This window comes from Scyliorhinus canicula, chromosome 7 (genome assembly GCF_902713615.1).
Source record: "Scyliorhinus canicula chromosome 7, sScyCan1.1, whole genome shotgun sequence".
In the NCBI taxonomy this organism is placed as follows: Eukaryota; Metazoa; Chordata; class Chondrichthyes; order Carcharhiniformes; family Scyliorhinidae; genus Scyliorhinus; species Scyliorhinus canicula.
Window position 1 is genome coordinate 99,544,076 of NC_052152.1, and position 20,266 is coordinate 99,564,341.

At 46.3% G+C, this 20,266-nt stretch overlaps 1 protein-coding gene across 5 annotated transcripts in view; it reads right to left on the bottom strand.

Moving 5' to 3' along the window:
- The window catches only part of scml2 (Scm polycomb group protein like 2), a 322,665-nt gene that overhangs the window by 34,221 nt on the left and 268,178 nt on the right, over window positions 1–20,266 (bottom strand). For all 5 annotated transcript variants that reach the window (XM_038802541.1, XM_038802540.1, XM_038802539.1 and 2 more), the window contains 3 exons: window positions 12,107–12,242; window positions 10,395–10,598; window positions 6,318–6,500 (listed from right to left, as the gene is read on the bottom strand). In XM_038802541.1, coding sequence (XP_038658469.1) covers window positions 6,318–6,500; window positions 10,395–10,598; window positions 12,107–12,242 — 523 coding nt within the window. The remainder of the gene's footprint in view (window positions 1–6,317; window positions 6,501–10,394; window positions 10,599–12,106; window positions 12,243–20,266) is intronic.

The following is a 20,266-nucleotide window of genomic DNA, read 5'->3' on the forward strand; positions in this document are numbered from 1 at the left end:
TCGCTGGATTTCAGAAGAATGAGGGGGGATCTCATAGAGACGTATAAAATTCTAACAGGACTAGACCGGTAGATGCAGGGGAGATGTTACCAATGATAGGTGTGTCCAGAACCAGGGGTCACAGCCTGAGGATTCAGGGCAAATCATTTCGGACAGAGATAAGGAGACACTTCTTCACACAGAGTGGTGAGCCTGTGGAATTCATTACCACAGGAAGTAGTTGATGCTAAAACTTTGAATATATTCAAGAGGCGGCTCAATATAGCACTTGGGGAGAATGGGATCAAAGGCTATGGGGAGAAATCAGGATTAGGCTATTGAGTTGGATGATCAGCCATGATCGTGATGAATGGCGAAGCAGGCTCGAAGGGCCAAAAGGCCTCCTCCTGCTCCAATCTTCTATGTATCCATGCAAGTGTAATTATTAATTGGTTACCTCATCCTCATAATTTGATTTTGAATTTTGAGGAAGCCTGATCAACATCATTGTCCGAACATTCTGTTAAGATTCCCTTAAATCTTGGCACTGACCAGTTTATTAAACCTTTTCTTTGTACTGCATCATGTTACACTCCAGTAATTTTGCAACGGCAATGCTGCCAAGGTAACCTGCCTAGTTGCTTAAACTGTGGACAAAAGGATTATGTACATCTCCAGTTGCATGAGGTTTCAGTTCCCCAAGTATGTCTTTTTGCAGTGCAGCTTGTGGCAGTCGACAGAGAGTCCAATGTTTTTCAGGACTCTAGTACATCTTTTTACATGTGACTGTAACAGGGACTAGGAGGAGAATACAGACTCCAAGCGCCTTTCTTTTCCAGGCTACCATCGCTGGACTGAGCAATCGCAGATTTTACCCTGCTGAACTCTGATCTCCAACCCCAAACTTGATGCATATTTTTCAGATACTATATCTTGCGGATTTGACAAAGTTTGGTATTAACCTTCCAGTGATTCTGCACAGGATGGCCCCGATCACCTGCCTTTTGGAACTCACAATGTAAACACTATGTTTTTTAAAAGTTCTGGCATAATTCAAATAACTATAAGTTGTCCCATTCTGTATTTGTTCATCCAAGGTTCCGAGATCTACCAATCAATGAATGATCAATCATCCGCAGTGGTATAATTTATGCACACTGCTGAGTTGTTGTTTTTGCCTTATGTTATACAATCTGAGTTTTCTATTTCTACAAAAGCTACAAAACATTCGAAAGCGATCCATCTCCATATACATGGAGCCTCCAAAGTTGTATTTTTCATTGTATCTAATGAACAACAAAAAGAATGAACTTAATTTAAACAGCCCACAAAATTAAAAAATATAAGGCACTGCTGTTTCAATTATCCAACTCACAATTCATGCTGGCTGAACAGATGCAGTGCAGGCAAAGTTCACAGCCTCATCACACAGTAACACTCAATTTATATGCAGATGGATTAGGAAAAAAAGAGGCAGCTTTTAATAACAGTTTACATTGCAGTAATATTGTCTCTTTACTTTTAATTTTTTTTTTAGAATACCCAATTAATTTTTTCCAATTAAGGGGCAATTTAGCATGGCTAATCCACCTACCCCGCACATCTTTGGGTTGTGGGGGTGAAACCCACGCAGACATGGAAAGAATGTGGAAACTCCACACGGACAGCAACCCAGAGCCGGGATCGAATCTGGGACCTCGGAGCCGTGAGGCAGCAATGCTAACCACTGTGCCACCTGCTGCCCCATATTGTTTCATTACTGCCCTGCAGCCTCCAAGTTTCCAAAATGTTTTTATTCCAGTGTTAAACCCTACAATGAATAGTATACAATAAATACATATTATCATATTATCAATCGCACTCTTGAATCTGTAAATTATTATTTTTGGACATGTGTTTTTTGTTCAAAATGTTTGGGGACTGAACCCAAAGTGGTGTAGCTCACTAGCACATTGTTAATTTGGTATCTGCACTACACCTCAGACAAATAGTGGGTACACAAGGTCAATGTCCAGCAGCCACTCAGGAGCCTTTCCATGTCCCTATCTATACATCGCTTCATCCATAAAATCAACTGCACCATCTCAGACCAGTAAGTTCTCCTTTGAGAAATGAATGTCATACACAAGGTTTTCTTCTCGGGTTGGAAAATGCATGCTTAGCTTTAATAATCTGTCACTGAAGTGAAATAATTGACAGCAACTGACATTCCAAAACTCGCCACTATTGTTACTGAAGAGCTGAGAAGGGGAGATGAAGATGGCACGACGAAGAGAAACCTAGATGGAGATACTGAGAAAGTATTGAGCACACAAACCGAAAGTTAAGGTGAAGCAGTGCGAAATCAGTTCAACTTTCAAAGAACAAAACAAAGAACAAAAACGCACAGGAACAGGCCCTTCGGCCCTCCAAGCCTGTACTGGTCATGACACCAACCTTTGCCAAAACCCTCAGCACTTCCTTGTGCCATATCCCTCTCTACGAATCCAATCCATGTGTTTCTCAAGAAGCCTTTTAAATGCCGTTAATGTATCTGCTTCCACAACCACCCCTGGCAACACATTCCAGGCAACCACCACCCTCTGGGTAAAATACCTGCCTCGCACATCTCCTCTAAACTTTGCACCACGCACATTAAACCTATTCCCCCTGGTGACTGGCCCCTCCATCCTGGGAAAGAGTGCCTGCCCATCCACGCCCCTCAATCTTGTAGACCTCTATCAGGTCACCCCTCAACCTCCTTCTTTCTAATGAAAATAGTCTGAGTCTATTTAGCCTCTCCACATAGCTAACACCCTCAAGACTAGGCAACATCCTGGTAAACCTCCTCTGCACCCTCTCCAAAGCCTCCACATCCTTCTGGTAGTGTAGCGACCAGAATTGTATGCAATATTCCACGTGCGGCCTTATCAAGATTCGATACAACTGTAGCATGACTTGCCAGTTTGCATACTCGATTCCCCCGTCCAATGAAGGCAAGCATTCCGTATGCTTTCTTGACTGCCTTGTCCACTTGTGTTGCCGCCTTCAAAGATCTGTGGACATGCATGCCCAGATCTCTCTGACTTTCTATATTCTTAAGAGTTAGCCATTTAAGGTATATTTCCCCTGTGTTAGACCTACCAAAACGCATTACCTCACATTTGTCCGGATTAAACTCCATTTGCCATTTCTCTGCCTAAGTCTATCCATGTCCTGCTGTATTTTCTTTTTTTTTTTAAATAATTTTTATTGAAATTTTTAACAACAAATTTTATCACAACAAAGAAAAACAGTAACCCCTCCCCTCCAATACAAAAACAATCAATTAACAAGAAAAAAGAAATAAGCATAAAACCATGAGAACAAACCCCCGTAACAAACGAGTAGCCCCCCCCCCCCCCGGTTGCTGCTGAAGTTGACCACCCTCTAATGCTCCGCCAGGAAATCAAGAAAAGGCTGCCACCGCCGGAAGAACCCCTGCACCAACCCCCTCAGGGCAAACTTGACCCTCTCCAGTTTAATGAACCCAGCCATGTCGTTGATCCAGGATTCCGTGCTCGGGGGTTCGCGTCCCTCCACTGTAAAAGAATCCTGCGCCGGGCTACTAGGGACACAAAGGCCAGAATACCGGCTTCTCTCGCCTCCTGCACTCCCGGCTCCGATGCTACCCCAAAAATAGCGAGCCCCCAGCCCGGTTCCACCCTGGAGCCAACCACCTTAGACAAGGTCCCCGCCACCCCCTTCCAGAAACCTTCCCCAGGGCGTTCGCCCACGTCCCCTCCTCAATCTCCTGCCCCAACTCCTCCTCCCACTTCGCTTTCAGCTCTTCCACCGAGGCCTCCCCCCCCTCCTGCATCACCTGCTAAATTGCAGAGATCCTACCCTCACCGACCCACGTCCCCGAGAGCACCCTATCCTGAACCCCCCTTGGCGGCAATAGCGGAAACTCCGTCACTTGACGCTGAACAAACGCCCTAATCTGCATATACCTAAAGGAATTCCCTGGGGGGAGACCCCACTTTCCCTCCAACTCCACTAAGGTCGCAAACTTCCCGTTGAGGAAGAGGTCCCCCATCCGCCTGATACCTGCCCTGTGCCAATTCAGAAACCCTCCATCTATCCTCCCTGGTACAAACCGGTGGTTCCACCGTATCAGGGACCAAACTGAGGCCTTCCCTTCCCCCCCTATGCCGCCTCCACTGCCCCCAGATTTTGAGGGTAGCCACCACTACTGGACTCGAAGAGTACCTTGCTGGGGGGAGCGGCAACGGGGCCGTCACCAGCGTCTCTAAACTCGTGCCCACACAGGACGCCACCTCCATCCTCTTACATGCGCCTCCCTCCCCCACCTACGAATCATTGCCACGTTCGCAGCCCAGTAACACCACACAGGTTGGGCAGCGCCAATCCACCCACTTCCCTGCCTTGCTCCAAGAATACCCTCCTCACCCTCGGGGTCTTCTGCGCCCACACAAACCCCGTAATACTCCTGTTAACCCTCCTAAAGAAAGCCTTCGGGATCATAATGGGTAAACACTGGAAGAGGAACAGAAACCTCGGGAGCACCGTCATCTTAACTGACTGGACCCTGCCCGCTAGTGAGAGTGGCAACACATCCCACCTCCTGAACTCCTCCTCCATCTGCTCCACCAGCCTCGTGAAGTTTAACCTATGCAGGGCCCCCCAGCTCCTGGCTATCTGGACTCCCAGGTATCTGAAGCTCCTCTCTGCCCTTTCAGCGGGAGCTCCCCTATCTCTTTCGCCTGGTCCCCATATGCACCACAAACAGCTCGCTCTTCCCCACATTATAGCCAGAGAAGTCTCCAAACTCCCCCAGAATCCTCAACACCTCTGGCATCCCCCCCGCCGGATCTGCAATGTACAGCAATAAATCGTTCGCGTACAGCGACAGCCGGTGCTCCCCCCCCCTCGCACAATCCCCCTCCAGTTCCTCAATTCCCTCAGCTCCATGGCCAGGGGTTCGATCGCCAACGCGAACAGCAGGGGAGACAAGGGGCACTGCTGTATCTTCTGACAATCCTCAACACTATCTGCCACTCCACCAACCTTGGTGTCATCTGCAAACTTACTAATCAGACCGCTACGTTTTCCTCCAAATCGTTTATGTACACTACAAATAACAGAGGCACAAACACAGATCCCTGTGGAATACCACTCATCACAATCTTCCATTCGGAAAAACACCCTTCTACTGCTACCCGTTGACTTCTGTGACCGAGCCAGTTCTGTATCCATCTTACCACCTCACCTCTGATTCCATGACTTCACCCTTTGTACCAGTCTGCCATGTGGCGCCTTGTCAAAGGCTTTACTGAAGACCATGTGGGGCAGCACGGTAGCATTGTAGATAGCACAATCGCTTAACAGCTCCAGGGTCCCAGGTTCGATTCCGGCTTGGGTCACTGTCTGTGCGGAGTCTGCACATCCCCCCCGTGTGTGCGTGGGTTTCCTCCGGGTGCTCCGGTTTCCTCCCACAGTCCAAAGATGTGCAGGTTAGGTGGATTGGCCATGATAAATTGCCCTTAGTGTCCAAAATTGCCCTTAGGGTTGGGTGGGGTTACTGGGTTATGGGGATAGGGTGGAGGTGTTAACCTTGGGTAGGGTGCTCTTTCCAGGAGCCGGTGCAGACACGATGGGCCGAATGGCCTCCTTCTGCACTGTAAATTCTATGATGTGAACAACATCCACTGCCCTCCCTACATCAATCATCTTTGTCACCTCCTCAAAAACTCAATCAAATTAGTGAGGCACAACCTCCCCTTCACAAACCATGCTGTCAATCGCTTATGAGTCCATTTGTTTCCAAGTGGGTATAAATCCTGTCCCTAAGAATGCTCTCCAATAATTTACCTACTACCAACGGGAGGCTCACCGGCCTACAGTTTCCTGGATTATCCCTGCTACCTTTCTTAAACAGCTGTCCCACATCAGCTATTCCCCAGTCCTCTGGGATCTCACTTGTCGCCAATGAGGATGCAAAGATGTCAGTCGAGGCCCCAGCTATTTCCTCCCGTGCTTCCCTCAGTATTCTGGGGTAAATCCCATCCGGCCCAGGAGACTTATCCACCTTGATATCGTTTCCTTTTTTTCCCCCACCATCTCGCCAAAAATTAGGAAGAAAACGTGACTGGTAAGGATGTAGCCAGTTTACGAATATCTGTAAATGTACTTCAATTGGCTGAGATTTTCACTTTTAGCTTTCCAGGAAAAAATAGCAACCAACTAATTAATGTGCTGGATTGGCTGTGGCACAGATTTATATTAGAAAAATCTGCAGGTTGAATGTAAAATCACAAGTTTTATTTATTTTTTAATTGAAATAGAGTCTTTTTTACCTGTTTTAACTCTCTCATATTCTGTTGGACTGTGTGCATTACCCACATAAGGGCTGAAAGGTTGGCTGCTAAAGAGGTTCTCACATTGCAGACTGTAACAGAGTTTCTCCAGAAATCTCAACACAAACGAGACACTATTCACAGATGGAAGCTTCACAGTGTGTTTCTCTCCATCAAATGTGGCTACAAAAGGAAAAAAAGTAGAATGCTTGTTGGACTTCAGTGCAAAACATTTCAGCAGCACTAGAAAAAAATTAATTAATTTTGAATCAAGTACAGAATCTTTAAAAACATTACTTCACTTTGTTTACAAGTCGCAGATTATACTTCACTTTGTTTACAAGTCTCAGATTTAAAATAAATCTGGTTGTTTGCCAAGTTTCAAAATTATCAGCGAAGTTAACAAAAATAGCATGTTAGTGTTACAATCTTAAGACTACAGGTCATAAATTTAGATAGGAATTATAGAAAATGATACGGAATAAAATAAATGCCAATACAAACTCAGAGTGATTGAAGAGCTTTTGGTTTCATTTGGAACTTGAGATACAGGAAAAAAAATGCTTTATCCTGAATTACACAGCCACAAAACGTAGCCCTGTAAGTATGACAACTTGCGCTTTTATAGCCCCGAAAAAGCGCCGGAATGTGGCGACTAGGGGCTTTTCACAGTAACTTAATTTGAAGCCTACTTGTGACAATAAGCGATTTTCATTTCATTTTCATTTTTTCCATACAGTTCCTTAAACATAGCAACATCTGAGCAACAAGTGGTATTTTAAAATGTTTCACGCTTTGCAATCAAAACTTCCATAAGGAAGTATAAGGAGCTTTACAGCAGCGCAATCAGCTCTCTAGCCTTAGCAAGTGGTTGAAGATAGTAGCTTCAACTGGGTGGCTATAAATTGCGAAGTTTGGACTTCCGGTGGCAGCTATGAAGGAGTAGGTCGCACATTTGGTGCCCCGCCGCTCGGGTCAGACCTTTCCCCCCGATTTTTTTTTTTTTAAATCGGACTTGATTCGGTAAATTGATGGTGGAGGCAATTGGATACAATAAGTATATAACAGAATAAATACAGAAGCTAGCGAGTCCTTATAATTTAATCACCCTCTAAAATAATTACTTCTGACTGCAGTCACGTGCCTACCAAGTCTACGTCAGATATCAATATTTGGTACAGATCTGGTCCTGTAGAATGAGATAGGATTGATTCATGATCTCATAGAAGGAGCGATTACAATATGGTGGAATTTAAAACACAGACGGAGGGCGAGAAGGTAAAATCAAACACTGGTGTTTTGTGCTTAAACAAAGGAGATTACAATGGGATGAGAGAAGAGGTAGACTGGGAGCAAAGACTTTATGGCGAAACAGTTAAGGAACAATGGAGAACCTTCCAAGCAATTTTTCACAGTGCTCAGCAAAGGTTCAGACCAACAAAAAGGAAGCACGGTAGAAAGAGGTAAAATCAACCGTGGATATCTAAGGATATAAGGGTCAGTATCAAATTGAAGGAAAAAGCATACAAAGTGGCAAAGATTAGTGAGAGACGAGAGGACTGGGAAATCTTTAGGGGGCAACAGAAAGCTACGAAAAAAGCTATAAAGAAGAGTAAGACAGATTATGAGAGTAAACTTGCTCAGAATATAAAAACAGATCGTAAAAGTTTCTACAAATATATAAAAAAAAAAGAGAGGCTAAGGTAAATATTGGTCCTTTAGAGGATGAGAAGGGAGATTTAATAATGGGAGATGAGGAAATGGCTGAGGAACTGAACAGAGTTTTTGGGTCGGTCTTCACAGTGGAAGACACAAATAACATTCCAGTGACTGATGGAAATGAGGCTATGACAGGTGAGGACCTTGAGATGATTGTTATCACTAAGGAGGTAATGATGGGCAAGCTAATGGGGCTAAAGGTAGACAAGTCTTCTGGCCCTGATGGAATGCATCCCAGAGTGCTAAAATATATGGCTAGGGAAATTGCAAATGCACTAGTGATAATTTACCAAAATTCACGCGACTCTGGGGTGGTCCCGGCGGATTGGAAACGTGACACCATTGTTTAAAAAAGGAGGTAGGGAGAAAGCGGGTAATTATAGGCCAGTTAGCTTAACTTCAGTAGTAGGGAAGATGCTGGAATCTATCAAGGAAGAAATAGCGAGGCATCTGGATGGAAATTCTCCCTTTGGGCAGACGCAGCATGGGTTCATAAAGGGCAGGTCGTGCGCAACTAATTTAGTGGAATTTTGTGAGGACATTACCAGTGCGGTAGATAACGGGCAACCAATGGATGTGGTTTATCTGGATTTCCAGAAAGCTTTTGACAAGGTGCCACACAAAAGGTTGCTGCATAAAATAAAGATGCATGGCATTAAGGGTAAAGTAGTAGCATGGATAGAGGATTGGTTAATTAATAGAAAGCAAAGAGTGGTTTTAATGGGTGTTTCTCTGGTTGGCAATCAGTATCTAGTGATGTTCCTCAGGGATCAGTGTTGGGCCCACAATTGTTCACAATTTACATAGATGATTTGGAGTTGGGGACCAAGTGCAATGTATCCAAGTTTGCGGATGACATTAAGATGAGAGGTAAAGCAAAAAGTGCAGAGGATACCGGACGTCTGCAGAGGGATTTGGATAGGTTAAGTGAATGGGTTAGGGTCTGGCAGATGGAATACAATGTTGACAAATGTGAGGTTATCCATTTTGGTAGGAATAACAGCAAAAGGGATTATTATTTAAATAAAATATTAAAACATGCTGCTGTGCAGAGAGACCTGGGTGCGCTAGTGCATGAATCGCAAAAGGTTGGTTTACAGGTGCAACAGGTGATTAAGAAGGCAAATGGAGTTTTGTCCTTCATTGCCAGAGGGATGGAGTTTAAGACTAGGGAGGTTATGCTGCAATTGTATAAGGTGTTAGTGAGGCCACAACTGGAGTATTGCGTACAGTTTTGGTGTCCTTACCTGAAAAAGGACGTACTGGCGCTGGAGGGTGTGCAAAGGAGATTCAGTAGGTTAATCCCAGAGCTGAAGGGGTTAGATTACGAGGAGAGGTTGAGTAGACTGGGACTGTACTCGTTGGAATTTAGAAGGATGAGGGGGAAATCTTATAGAAACATATAAAATTATGTAGGGACTAGATAGGATAGATGTGGGCAGGTTGTTTCCACTGGCGGGTGAAAGAAGAAAAAGGGGGCATAGCCTCAAAATAAGGGGAAGTAGATTTAGGACTGAGTTTAGGAGAAACTTCTTCACCCAAAGGGTTGTGAATCTATGGAATTCCCTGCCCAGTGAAGCAGTTGAGACTTTTTCATTAAATGTTTTCAAGATAAAGATAGACAATATTTTGAAGAATAAAGGAATAAAGTGTTATGGTATTCGGGCAGGACAGTGGAGCTGAGTCCACAAAAGATCAGCCATGATCTCACTGAATGGTGGAGTAGGCTCGAGGGGCCAGATGGCCTACGCCTGTGCCTAGTTCTTATATTTTCGAGCTAACTACTAAAAATCACTCTCTTGTAACATGCAACTGTTTCCACCTTAAGAATGCTGGAGAACAGATACAAGATATAATGCTTGATTGTTACTCTCAGTAGAATCAAGTCTACTATGAAATTATTTTACAATAACTACATTGAGTGTGGGGTGGAGACAGATTCAATTCAATCTGATCAATGCCTTTAAAACAGAATTGGATAATTAACTGAACAGAAAAAAAAATTGCAAGGTTACAAGAAAAAGGCGGGTGAGTGGGACTAGGTGAGCTGCTCTTACAGAGAGCTAGCATGGACACAATGGGCTAAATGGCCTCCTCCTGTGCTGTAACCATTCTATGATTCTATCTGAAAAGTATCCAATTAGATACAAGGCACTTTGAGTTCATGAAAGTGGCAATATGAATGCACTTCAACTGTAACACAAATATCCAGGGGAGGTTCAGAGATTTTTATAAGCAATTTATGGTATTCCTTTGATACACTCATATTTAAGCAAACCATAAATAAGAAACCTTGCTTTACCAACATCTCTAAATAATTGTAATGAAAGTGTATATGCTGCAGCTTGATCCCCTCACCTGTTATTACCTCTCCACCATGATGTCCAGACTTAAGAAGTGAGAAGACTGTTTTAGCCTGGTAGGCACAATCAACACAACCCTGCACAGCCTGTTGAAGCACTGTAGGCACAGGACCAGGTCCAAAATGATCTGGAAGCTGCTGAACGTTTTTTTTATTCAGGTGCGGTCCACAGTTTCCATGTTTGTTAACGTACACACAAACTGTAACAAAACAGCTACTATTAAATATAGCTTCACCTTAATCTAGTCAACAAGTTATATTAACTAGGAGCACACACTTACTTAATAGGCGCTAATTTAATCCCTTGACCTCTAAATGTTTTACTTAGGTAATTTCTGCCCATACAAAGGCAAGGGATGTTGGTGCTAAGAGACATAACAGTTTTTGACATCAGGCATTGAGAGTTTAAAGGTTAGATGCTGCACAGATAGAAGCAGAGCGAAACTCATTGTATGCAGACACAACAATTGCCAGCTTCACAACAGCACCCCTAAATGCATTTTTCCTCCACTTTCCATCCTCTTGGTTTCTCTGGATTGCCATTTTGTGTCAAATTATGGCGAGTTCCTTGAAGCGGCAAATCAACTCATTGGGAGGGAGAAAAAAAACATTGCACATGTAATCCTTAAATCCAACAGTGAGATGGGATTTCCATCTCATCAATCTGGCATAAATTCAGATCTGGACTTCAAATAGAAGGACAAAGTGTGCTAATTCAGTATTGCACCAAATTCCCAAACTTTAAGCACAATCAAATGATTTGTGGGAGATATTTAACCACTCTAGCCTAAGCACCTTAGTCAGTCATGTGAAGTTTCAAATCACTGCCACTCCATTACTTTGCAACATTTAATAAACTACACCGAGCAGAATATATAGACGTAAAATGAGTCAATTTGTTTTTATAGTTGATCAACTGAAAAGGTTGAGATCACTTTCATTGCATAAAGATAACATGCATAGGGATAACTTCAAAGATGAGAAAGAATGATGGATTAAAGCACTAACTGCAGTTTTTCACAACAGCAATAATGAAATCTGATCCGAGTTTAAGAATTAAGTATGAATTAAGAAATTATTTATCTTGAAAAATTCAACTGATATTTTGATATACTTAGACTATGATCATCTAAGTATTAAACTTAATGTGCTACTTGGATCCACTTGGCCCAAATATTTTCTTGCCAATCACAAAGTTAATATAGAACAACCAATCCATTAAAATGAAAATACAATTTTCTAACATTTAGTTATGGCTTCTTGGGGTTCAAGCAAGTAGCTTAATAATTTCAGTTATTAAACACCTCAAGTCAATAGATACCTCAAATCACATGTGTTTGTTATGCACCATTAAACGTTTAGGAAATTCTCATCATTTGGACCATGTAACTAATTTTATTAATTCAAAAGAGTAAGAGGTATATTTTTGCAGTTCAATTCCTAACAAGCAAGCTATAGCTTTTCTCTGAATGCATAATGAATTGTTACCCTCAGGATGAGTTTCCCAGTTTCAAATGTCAAGAGCAAAATTGATCAGCGAGTGCTCAGCTGATCTTCCATCATTAATATAGGACAAATCAAGAATATTATAATGTAGCTTTTTATTGACTGCATAAAACCACAACCATTCAATATTCTAATGGTTAATTAGAAAAAACCTTTTTTGTCCATTTTTGCTTACTGGTTAGAGATAAATAGAGACATTTACCTGTGGACATTACTGATGGAGTGCTGTTGTGAATACTAGCAGCATCCTGAAGTGACTGGGCACTGCTAATATCAGGTTCCGGGGTTGTTGTGGTAGGTGAGGGAGGATGTGGGCTCTGTGCTGTTCGAGGCTGTCTCTGAAATGTAAAAAACCTAGTTTGAAAATTTCCACTAACCACATGTAAATTATTGCAAAAGGGTTTATTTCTGTTGATACTTGAATAATGCTGACTTCCTCAAACAAAATGAAAGTGTACATTTTTGATGTGTTAGGCAGGTTGGTTCGATGTGGACTGCACTTGATGCAGTGAAGCTAGAAACAGACCTCTAACACTGGAGAAGATCCAACATGATTTTTTCAACGATAGAACTAATATACATATTCAGCTGTGGGTCAACACAATACGGAACTGACTGGAGACCTTGTACTAGCCTGACCAGACTTACTAGCTACCGCATGGTGTTTGTACTGGCTAGCTCATGGACTCTGACTGTCTCAGTGGCTGGGTCCAGAGAGAGCGGGAAACCTAGTGCCCTCTGGCTTTATAGTGGTAGTGTCCTGTCTGGTGATTGGCTGCACTGTGCTGTGTGCTTACTGGTCATCCTGTGTGTCAATCGCTGCCTGTCTGCACTCCATTATATACATGAGTGGATATTATGACAATTTTATCTTTGGAAATCTGCATCACGGAATCAGGCCGACAAATTTCACTCTCATTGTTTCTATTAGTTCTATTAACAACTTGCAAATATTTTGTTGAGTACTGCAAGCACACAAACTAATTACATGGGTTTCGATGGAAATTTATATTGTTTGCCACTACTGTACATATTTTAGGAATTACTTTTAGAGTAACATTGTTATGACTGGGAATTAAATTCTTTTTTTTAATAAAATGCATTTTATTCCAAATGTGTAAAAAAAAAGCAACAAAACACTCCACAAACTCAGTCCACAGTTTGTACACTTTTCCCCCTTTTTTCCCCCTCCCCCCATCCATCCACCCCCCCACCAGAGACGAACAGTTCCTCAAACATTTTCATAAACAGCCACCACCCACTGTGTCTCAAGGCCCTCCGCTGACCTCCTCAACTCAAATTTAATCTTTTCCAACCATGAAAAAAAATTGCACAAAACCCTCAGCCAGGCAGCCACCCCCGGCGGCGCATCAGACTTCCAATTTAGCAAGATTCATTAATATAGGCGGAATCAAGAGTGCTTTACCAAGAGTGCTTCGTCGGGCAATTATAGAGGCGAAGGCCAGAACATTGGCCCTCTTCCCCGCCAGCAGCCATGTCACTTCCGATACCCCAAAGATCGCCTCATTTGGATCCGGCTAGCCCTCACCCCCACAATCTTAGATAGCATAGAATTTACAATGCAGGAGACTATTCAGCCCATCGAGTCTGCACCGGTCCTTGGAAAGAACACCCTACTCAAGCCCTATCCCCATAATTCCACTTAGCCTTTTTGTACACTAAGGGCAATTTAGGATGGCCAATCCACCTAACCTGCACATCTTTGGACTATGAGAGGAGACCGGAGCACCCAGAGGAAACCCACGCAGACATGGGGAGAACGTGCAGACTCTGCACAGACAGTGACTGAAGCCGGGAATCGAACCCGGAGACCCTGGAGCTGTGAAGCAACTGTGCTAACCACTGTGTTACTGTGCTGCCCTGTGCCCCAAACACCGCTTCCCATTATAGCTCCAGCTTCTCGCAACCCCAGAACATGTGCACATGATTCGCCGGGCCTCACTCACACTCGGCCACCCCTTGCATGAACCCACTCATTCTTGCCAAAATCATATGTACCCTATGCACCACCTGGAACTGAATCAAACTCATCCTTGCGCAGGAGGAAGTTGAATTCACTCTCATCACCTCGCACCACAGTCCTCTGTCTATTTCCCCTTCCCGCCATCTCCTCCTCCCATTTATTTTGATCCCCACCCCCACCCCGCTTCCCCAACCACCCGTATATATCTCCAATCCTACTCTCTCCCAACACATCCGGGAGCAGCAGTTGCTCCAAAAAGGTGTACTCTGGCAACCTGGGAAACGTCCTCCACTCCTTTCGCACAAGTCCCTCACCTGCATATATCTAAATTCACTCCACCTCAGCAACTCAAACCTCTCCCACAACTCATCCAGACCTGCAAACTTCCCTTCCAAGTACAAGTCCCACACCTCACCAGCTCTGCCTCCCTCCACTGCACATACATCCTATCCATCTCCCCCGGCTTAAACCAATGATTCCTGTGCAGCACATTCATCTTTACCATCTGCACCCCCCCTGCCAATGTCAGGTGTAAGGTATTCCACCTCAAAATCCCCCCTAATCTCCTCCACCAACATTGTCAAATTCTGCTTGTGCATCGGAGCCCATTCCCTCATCACCTGAATGCCCAAAGTACCGAACCTCTCCCTTACTACCTTGAATGGCAACACTCCAAAGTTGGCCGCCCGCCCCGCACAATCACCGGAAACATCTCACTCTTCCCGACATTTAACTTGTACCCGGAGAAGGTCCCAATTCTCTCTAATATTCCCATGATCCTACCCATACTCTTCAGCGGGTCTGACAAAAACACGTAATCCGCATACTATGACACTCAGTGCTCCCTGCTCCCCTTCACAATCCCCTGCCACTCCACAGACCCTGGAAGGGCCATTGTCAACGGCTCAATCGCTAATGCACACAATAACCGCAACACCTGACACCCGCTTTGTTCCCTGTGCAGTCCAAAACTCCTGTAAGCTCATCTCATTTATACATACACTTGCCACTGGGGCTACATACAACAGAGCCATCCACACCACAAACTTCGGGCAAAAGCCCAACCTATCCAAGATTTCAAATAAATACCTCCACTTCACCCGATGAAAAACTTTCTCTGCAAACACAAAACTAATAACCTCCGGCACGTGCGCCCTTGCTGGAGTCATACCACATTTATCAGTCTCCTGATATGACTGGAGAGCTTCCCACCTTTACAAAACCCATTTGATCCTCAGCGACCATTCCAGCACACATCCCTCCAGCACGGTAGCATAGTGGTGAGCACAATTGCTTCACAGCTCCAGGGTCCTAGGTTCGATTCCCAGCTTGGGTCACTGTCTGTGCGGAGTCTGTACGTTCTCAGTGTGTGTGAGTGGGTTTCCTCCGACAGTCCAAAGATGTGCAGGTTAGGTCGATTGGCCATGCTAAATTGCCCTTAGTGTCCAAAATTGCTCTTAGTGTTGGGTAGGGTTACTGGGTATGGGGTGGGGTTGTGGGCTTGGATAGGGTGCTCTTTCCAAGAGCCAGTGCAGACTCGATGAGCCGAATGGCCTCCTTCTGCACTGTAAATTCTATGATACTCTCTGCCACTAACCTCGCCAGCATTTTCAGATCTGTATTGATCGACCCACACTCCAACAGATCCTTCCCCCTCTTTGGGTACGTGGTTGTTTCCCTACAGAGTAAGTTTTTGATCTGTATGTAGCTAGTTTCCTTTGGGCAGTTGAAACCGCTCCATCAGTTCTTCCAGCATTGCTAGTCTATCATCCCTGTAATGGTCACTAACTGTCAATGCCCTGTCTCCACCTTTTAAGATGGTGTCCATTGTGGCTGGTGTGAACTTGTGATTGTGGGGGCCATGGAACACATTTCGGTCAGGCCGAATTGTTGCCTTAGTTGGTTCCATGTCTGGAGAATAGCTACCACTGCTGGGCTGTAGTGTTTGGCTGGCTGGGATGGGAGCGCTGTTGTGATTAGGGCTCGGAGGTACGCCCCTGTGCAGGAACTCTCTTCCATCCTCACTATTCTGCTTCTGGCTCCTTCACCCATCCACTCACTCTTTACGCCCAGTGGTAGTATTGTAGGTTTGGGAGGGCCAGGCCTCCCATGTTGCTTTTCCTTTGTAGGATCTTTCAGGAGACCATTGGATTCTTTACCCCCGCACCACAACCCCCAACACAAATGCCATGGTCAGTTTGTCTACCATTTTGAAAATGGCCTTGGGGATGTCCATCGGTATGGATTTTAACTAGAAGAGCAATCTGGGCAGCACGCTCATCTTGATCATTTGCACTCTCCCCACCAGGGGGAGTGGGAATGGGTCCCATCTCTGCAGGTCATTTTTTATTTGCTTCACCGGACTCGTCGGATGTTCATTCATGCGCAATTTGGATCCCCAGGCAGCGGAATTTGTTTTGGGCTTGTTTGAACGGCAGGGCCTCTAGCTCTGCCCTTCTCACTTGCGAGTTCACTGGGAAAATTTCACTCTTGCTCAGGTTGAGTTTGTAGCCCCAAACTCTTTCAGGAGCTTCATGATCTCTTCCATGCGATCTTGAGATGTAGAGGACCAGGTCATCTGCATGGAGTGAGACTCTATACTCTCTGTTCGCCCCCCCCCGGGATCCTTCTCCAGCTTGTGGTGGACCTGAGGGCAATTGCTAGTGGCTCGAGTGCCAGGGTGAACAGAAGTGGGGACAGTGGGCATCCCTGCCTTGTGCCTCCGTGCAGCTGGAAGTACTTAGAGCTGGTGTTGGTCCGCATGCTCGCCATGGGAGCGTTGTATAAAAGTTTTACCCATGCGGTGAACCCTAATCCAAGCCCAAACTGCTCCATTACCTCTATGCGCGCACCCCCCCCCCCCAAAAGAAATCTCCTGAGGGTCCAACCATACTTACCCGGTGGATGCGTCCCTGCACTTCGCCATCCAAAAAAAGAGAACGTGGGCCAATCCCAGGAGGGGGTACCACACTAGCAGGAAAGCTAGCGTCAGGAGGTACGAGTGAGGGGACTGGCCACGGCTCATCTCCTGCTGGGGAGAGAGCAGCTGGTATTGGGGGGGTGGGGGAAGAGGAAGGCGGTCAAAACAGACACCAAGGGGAACAGGGGGACGGGGGCGCGAGGCAGGGCACTTTAGGCTGGCTATGACAGATTGCACATCTGGTCTACCGCCAGTATGGAGTCGACCAGTTCGTGCCCAGCTCTCCCTCGCTTCCCTATCTCTAGGAGATTTATACGATGGTCTCAGTCCTGATCACGGCCTTCAGCGCCTCCCAGAACATGAAGAGTGAGACAGATTGCACATTGCAACAAGTAACAAGATGGCACTGCAAACAACCACTTTGGAGGGCTTCCAAACAAAGGAAACCCCAGTGTGTAGAGGCCTACCCGCATGGTGCATACATAGTTGGTGCCATGTTGGGTGGCCCATGGACAAAGGGAAATTGGGAGAGCAGGGGCCTGGTCTCATGGCGGACAGTGGCCATTTTGGATGGCCGAGTGTAGGGACGCATCCACCGGGTAAGTATGGTTGGTCCCGCTTTGGTTGGGGGGGGGGGGGGGGGGGGGGGGGAAGGGGGAAGAGAGAGAGAGAGAGAGAGAGAGAGAGAGAGAGAGAGAGAGAGGAGAGAGGAGAGAGAGAGAGAGAGAGAGAGAGAGAGAGAGATGAGAGAGAGAGAGGAGAGAGAGAGAGAGAGAGAGAAAGAAGGGGGGGGGGGGGGGGGGGGGAGGTTGCAAAATCCCCCACCAATCAGAATAGTCACCTGGAACATTAGGCGACTTAATGGTCCAGTGAAAGAATCCAGAGTCAACTCCTCCAGACCAGGAAATGTGCCCCCTCTAAACAAGTCCCTAAAATACTCTGCCCACCTGCCGCCACCCCCGGAACTTCACACCCAACCCCGCCAGCACAAACCTGCGATTATCACATATCGGCGCCCACAACGACATGCCCTCTAACCCGAAATGCTGCCTGCACTGGCTCCACATTCACAACTCCGAAACCAACACTGGGCTCACGAGTACAGGAGCGGAGAGAACGGAAGGGGCGCCAACAACAGTGCCCTCAGACCTCCCCTGCCCTCTCTAAAAATACACTCCCCACCTGCAGGGTCTTTCCAGCCCAAACAAACTCCCACATTATCCCGCTCACTTCCTTTGGGAACAAAGATGGGCAGGTTCTGGGACACAAACAGGAACCTGGGCAACACCGTTATTTTTTTACTTTAAAATTTAGAGTACCCAATTCATTTTTCCCAATTAAGGGGAAATTTAGCATAGCCAATCCACCTACCTTGCACATCTTTTGAGTTGTGGGGGTGAAACCCACGCAAACACGGGGAGATTGTGCAAACTCCACACGTACAGTGACCCAGAGCCGGGATCGAACCTGGGACCTCAGCGCCTTGAGACTGCAGTGCAACCACTGCGCCACCGTGCTGCCCTTAACAGCACCGTTATTTTAACCGCCTGCACACGCCCAGCCAGTTTCAGTGGCAACACATCCACCTCTTGAATTCCACCCTCATCCCCTCCACCAGCCACACCAAATTCAATTTACATAACTACTCCCAACTCCACGCCACCTGGATTCCTAGATACCAAAACTCCATGGTAGAAGAGTTTGTAGCACAGTTTTTTCACAGCGCCAGGGACCCGGGTTCGAATCCCGGCTTGGGTCACTGTCTGTGTCGAGTCTGCATGTTCTCACCGTGTCTGCGTTGGTTTCCTCCAGGTGCCGCGGTTTCCTCCCACAAGTCCCGAAAGACGTCCTTGTTAGGTGAATTGGACATTCTAAATTCTCCCTCTGTGTACCCGAACAGGCACCGGAGTGTGGCGACTAGGGAATTTGCACAGTAACTTCATTGCAGTGTTAATGTAAACCTACTTGTGACACTAATAAAGATTATTCTGTTGCAAACCCACCCCCACCATCCGGAACGGCAACTCCCCTAACCTCTTCCTGTCCTCTGGAATACATCGGAAACATCTTGCTCTTCCCCATATTCAATTTATATCCCCAGAACTGGCCAAATTCCCTCAAGATCTCCAGGATCTTTTCGAAGCTGTCCACCAAGTCTGAAATATATAAGATTGTTTGCATCCAGTGAGACTGTGTCCTCCCACGCCCCCCCCCCCCCCCCCCCCCCCCCCCCTCAAATCCAAGACGAAAAGAAATGGGGAGAGCGAGCACCCCTGCCTCAACCCCCATGCAACCCGAAGTACCCCAAACTCGTCCTGTTCATCCCGACACTCAACATCAGCGCCCTGTACAGAAGCCGAACCCACTCCACAAACCCCTGGCCAGCCCCAAACCGACCCAGCACTCCACTCATTTGAAGACCTTCTCCAATGCCATAATTATGCCTACCCCCTGCCCCTCCAAGGGCATCACAACATTAAGCAAACTATGCATATTCGCCGACAATTGCCCCCCCCCCCCCCGTTCACAAATCCCGTCTGGTCCTCTCGTATCATCCCCAGCACGCAATCCTCTATCCGCGATGCTAATACCTTCGCTAACAACCTTGTGTCAACATTAAGGAGCATAATCAGGCGGTATGACCCACACTGGTCCGGATCCTTCTCTTTCTTCAAAATCAGGGAAATGGACGCCTACGACAATGTGAGGGAGACTCTCCCCTACCTCTCGCATCATTGTTCATTCTCATTAGCAGAGGCCCCAACTCCACAACAACTTTCTTGTAAAAATTCCACTGGGAACCCATGCAGCCGGGGCCTTCCCTGCCGGAAATCGCACCAACACCGTCCATCACCTCCCTCAGCCCGTTGGAGGCCCCAATCCCTGGACTCTCTCCTCCCCTAGGGAATTCCAACCCATTCAGGAACACTCATATATGCTCCAAGTGACCAGCCTGGTCGGGGGCTCCCCGCCCCCTCCCCCACCAATCAGCCATATCCCTTCTTAAGCCAGCCTCCCTGCCCCACATCACACACTTGTCCAGGCCTGCCCCAAGATGTCCACCGCCATCGCTCCCTTCCCAACTGCGCCACACCATGTCAGCAACACCCCGCCCCCCTCTCCAATAAAGAACCAACCTATTCACCTCCGTTCTCGCACACCTTCCTCCTAGCAACCGCCCACTTCACTCCTGTTAACTAGCCCATCCAGCTAGCATGGTAGCCCCCACCCAAGGCCTCCCAATCCATCTCTTCCCTCCCAACCACCAAAGAAAAAAAAAAGCACAGTCATCATCACTGCTCCCCCGTCCTATCCTGCCCCAATTCACCTACCCAACCTTCGCCAACATGCTTGCCACATACTTGGCGTCCTCTGCACCTTCCATGCCTTCGAGCATCCCCACAATCCACCGCCTGAAATGGTTCTCAAGGACCTCCAGCTTCTCCCTCAGCCTTTTC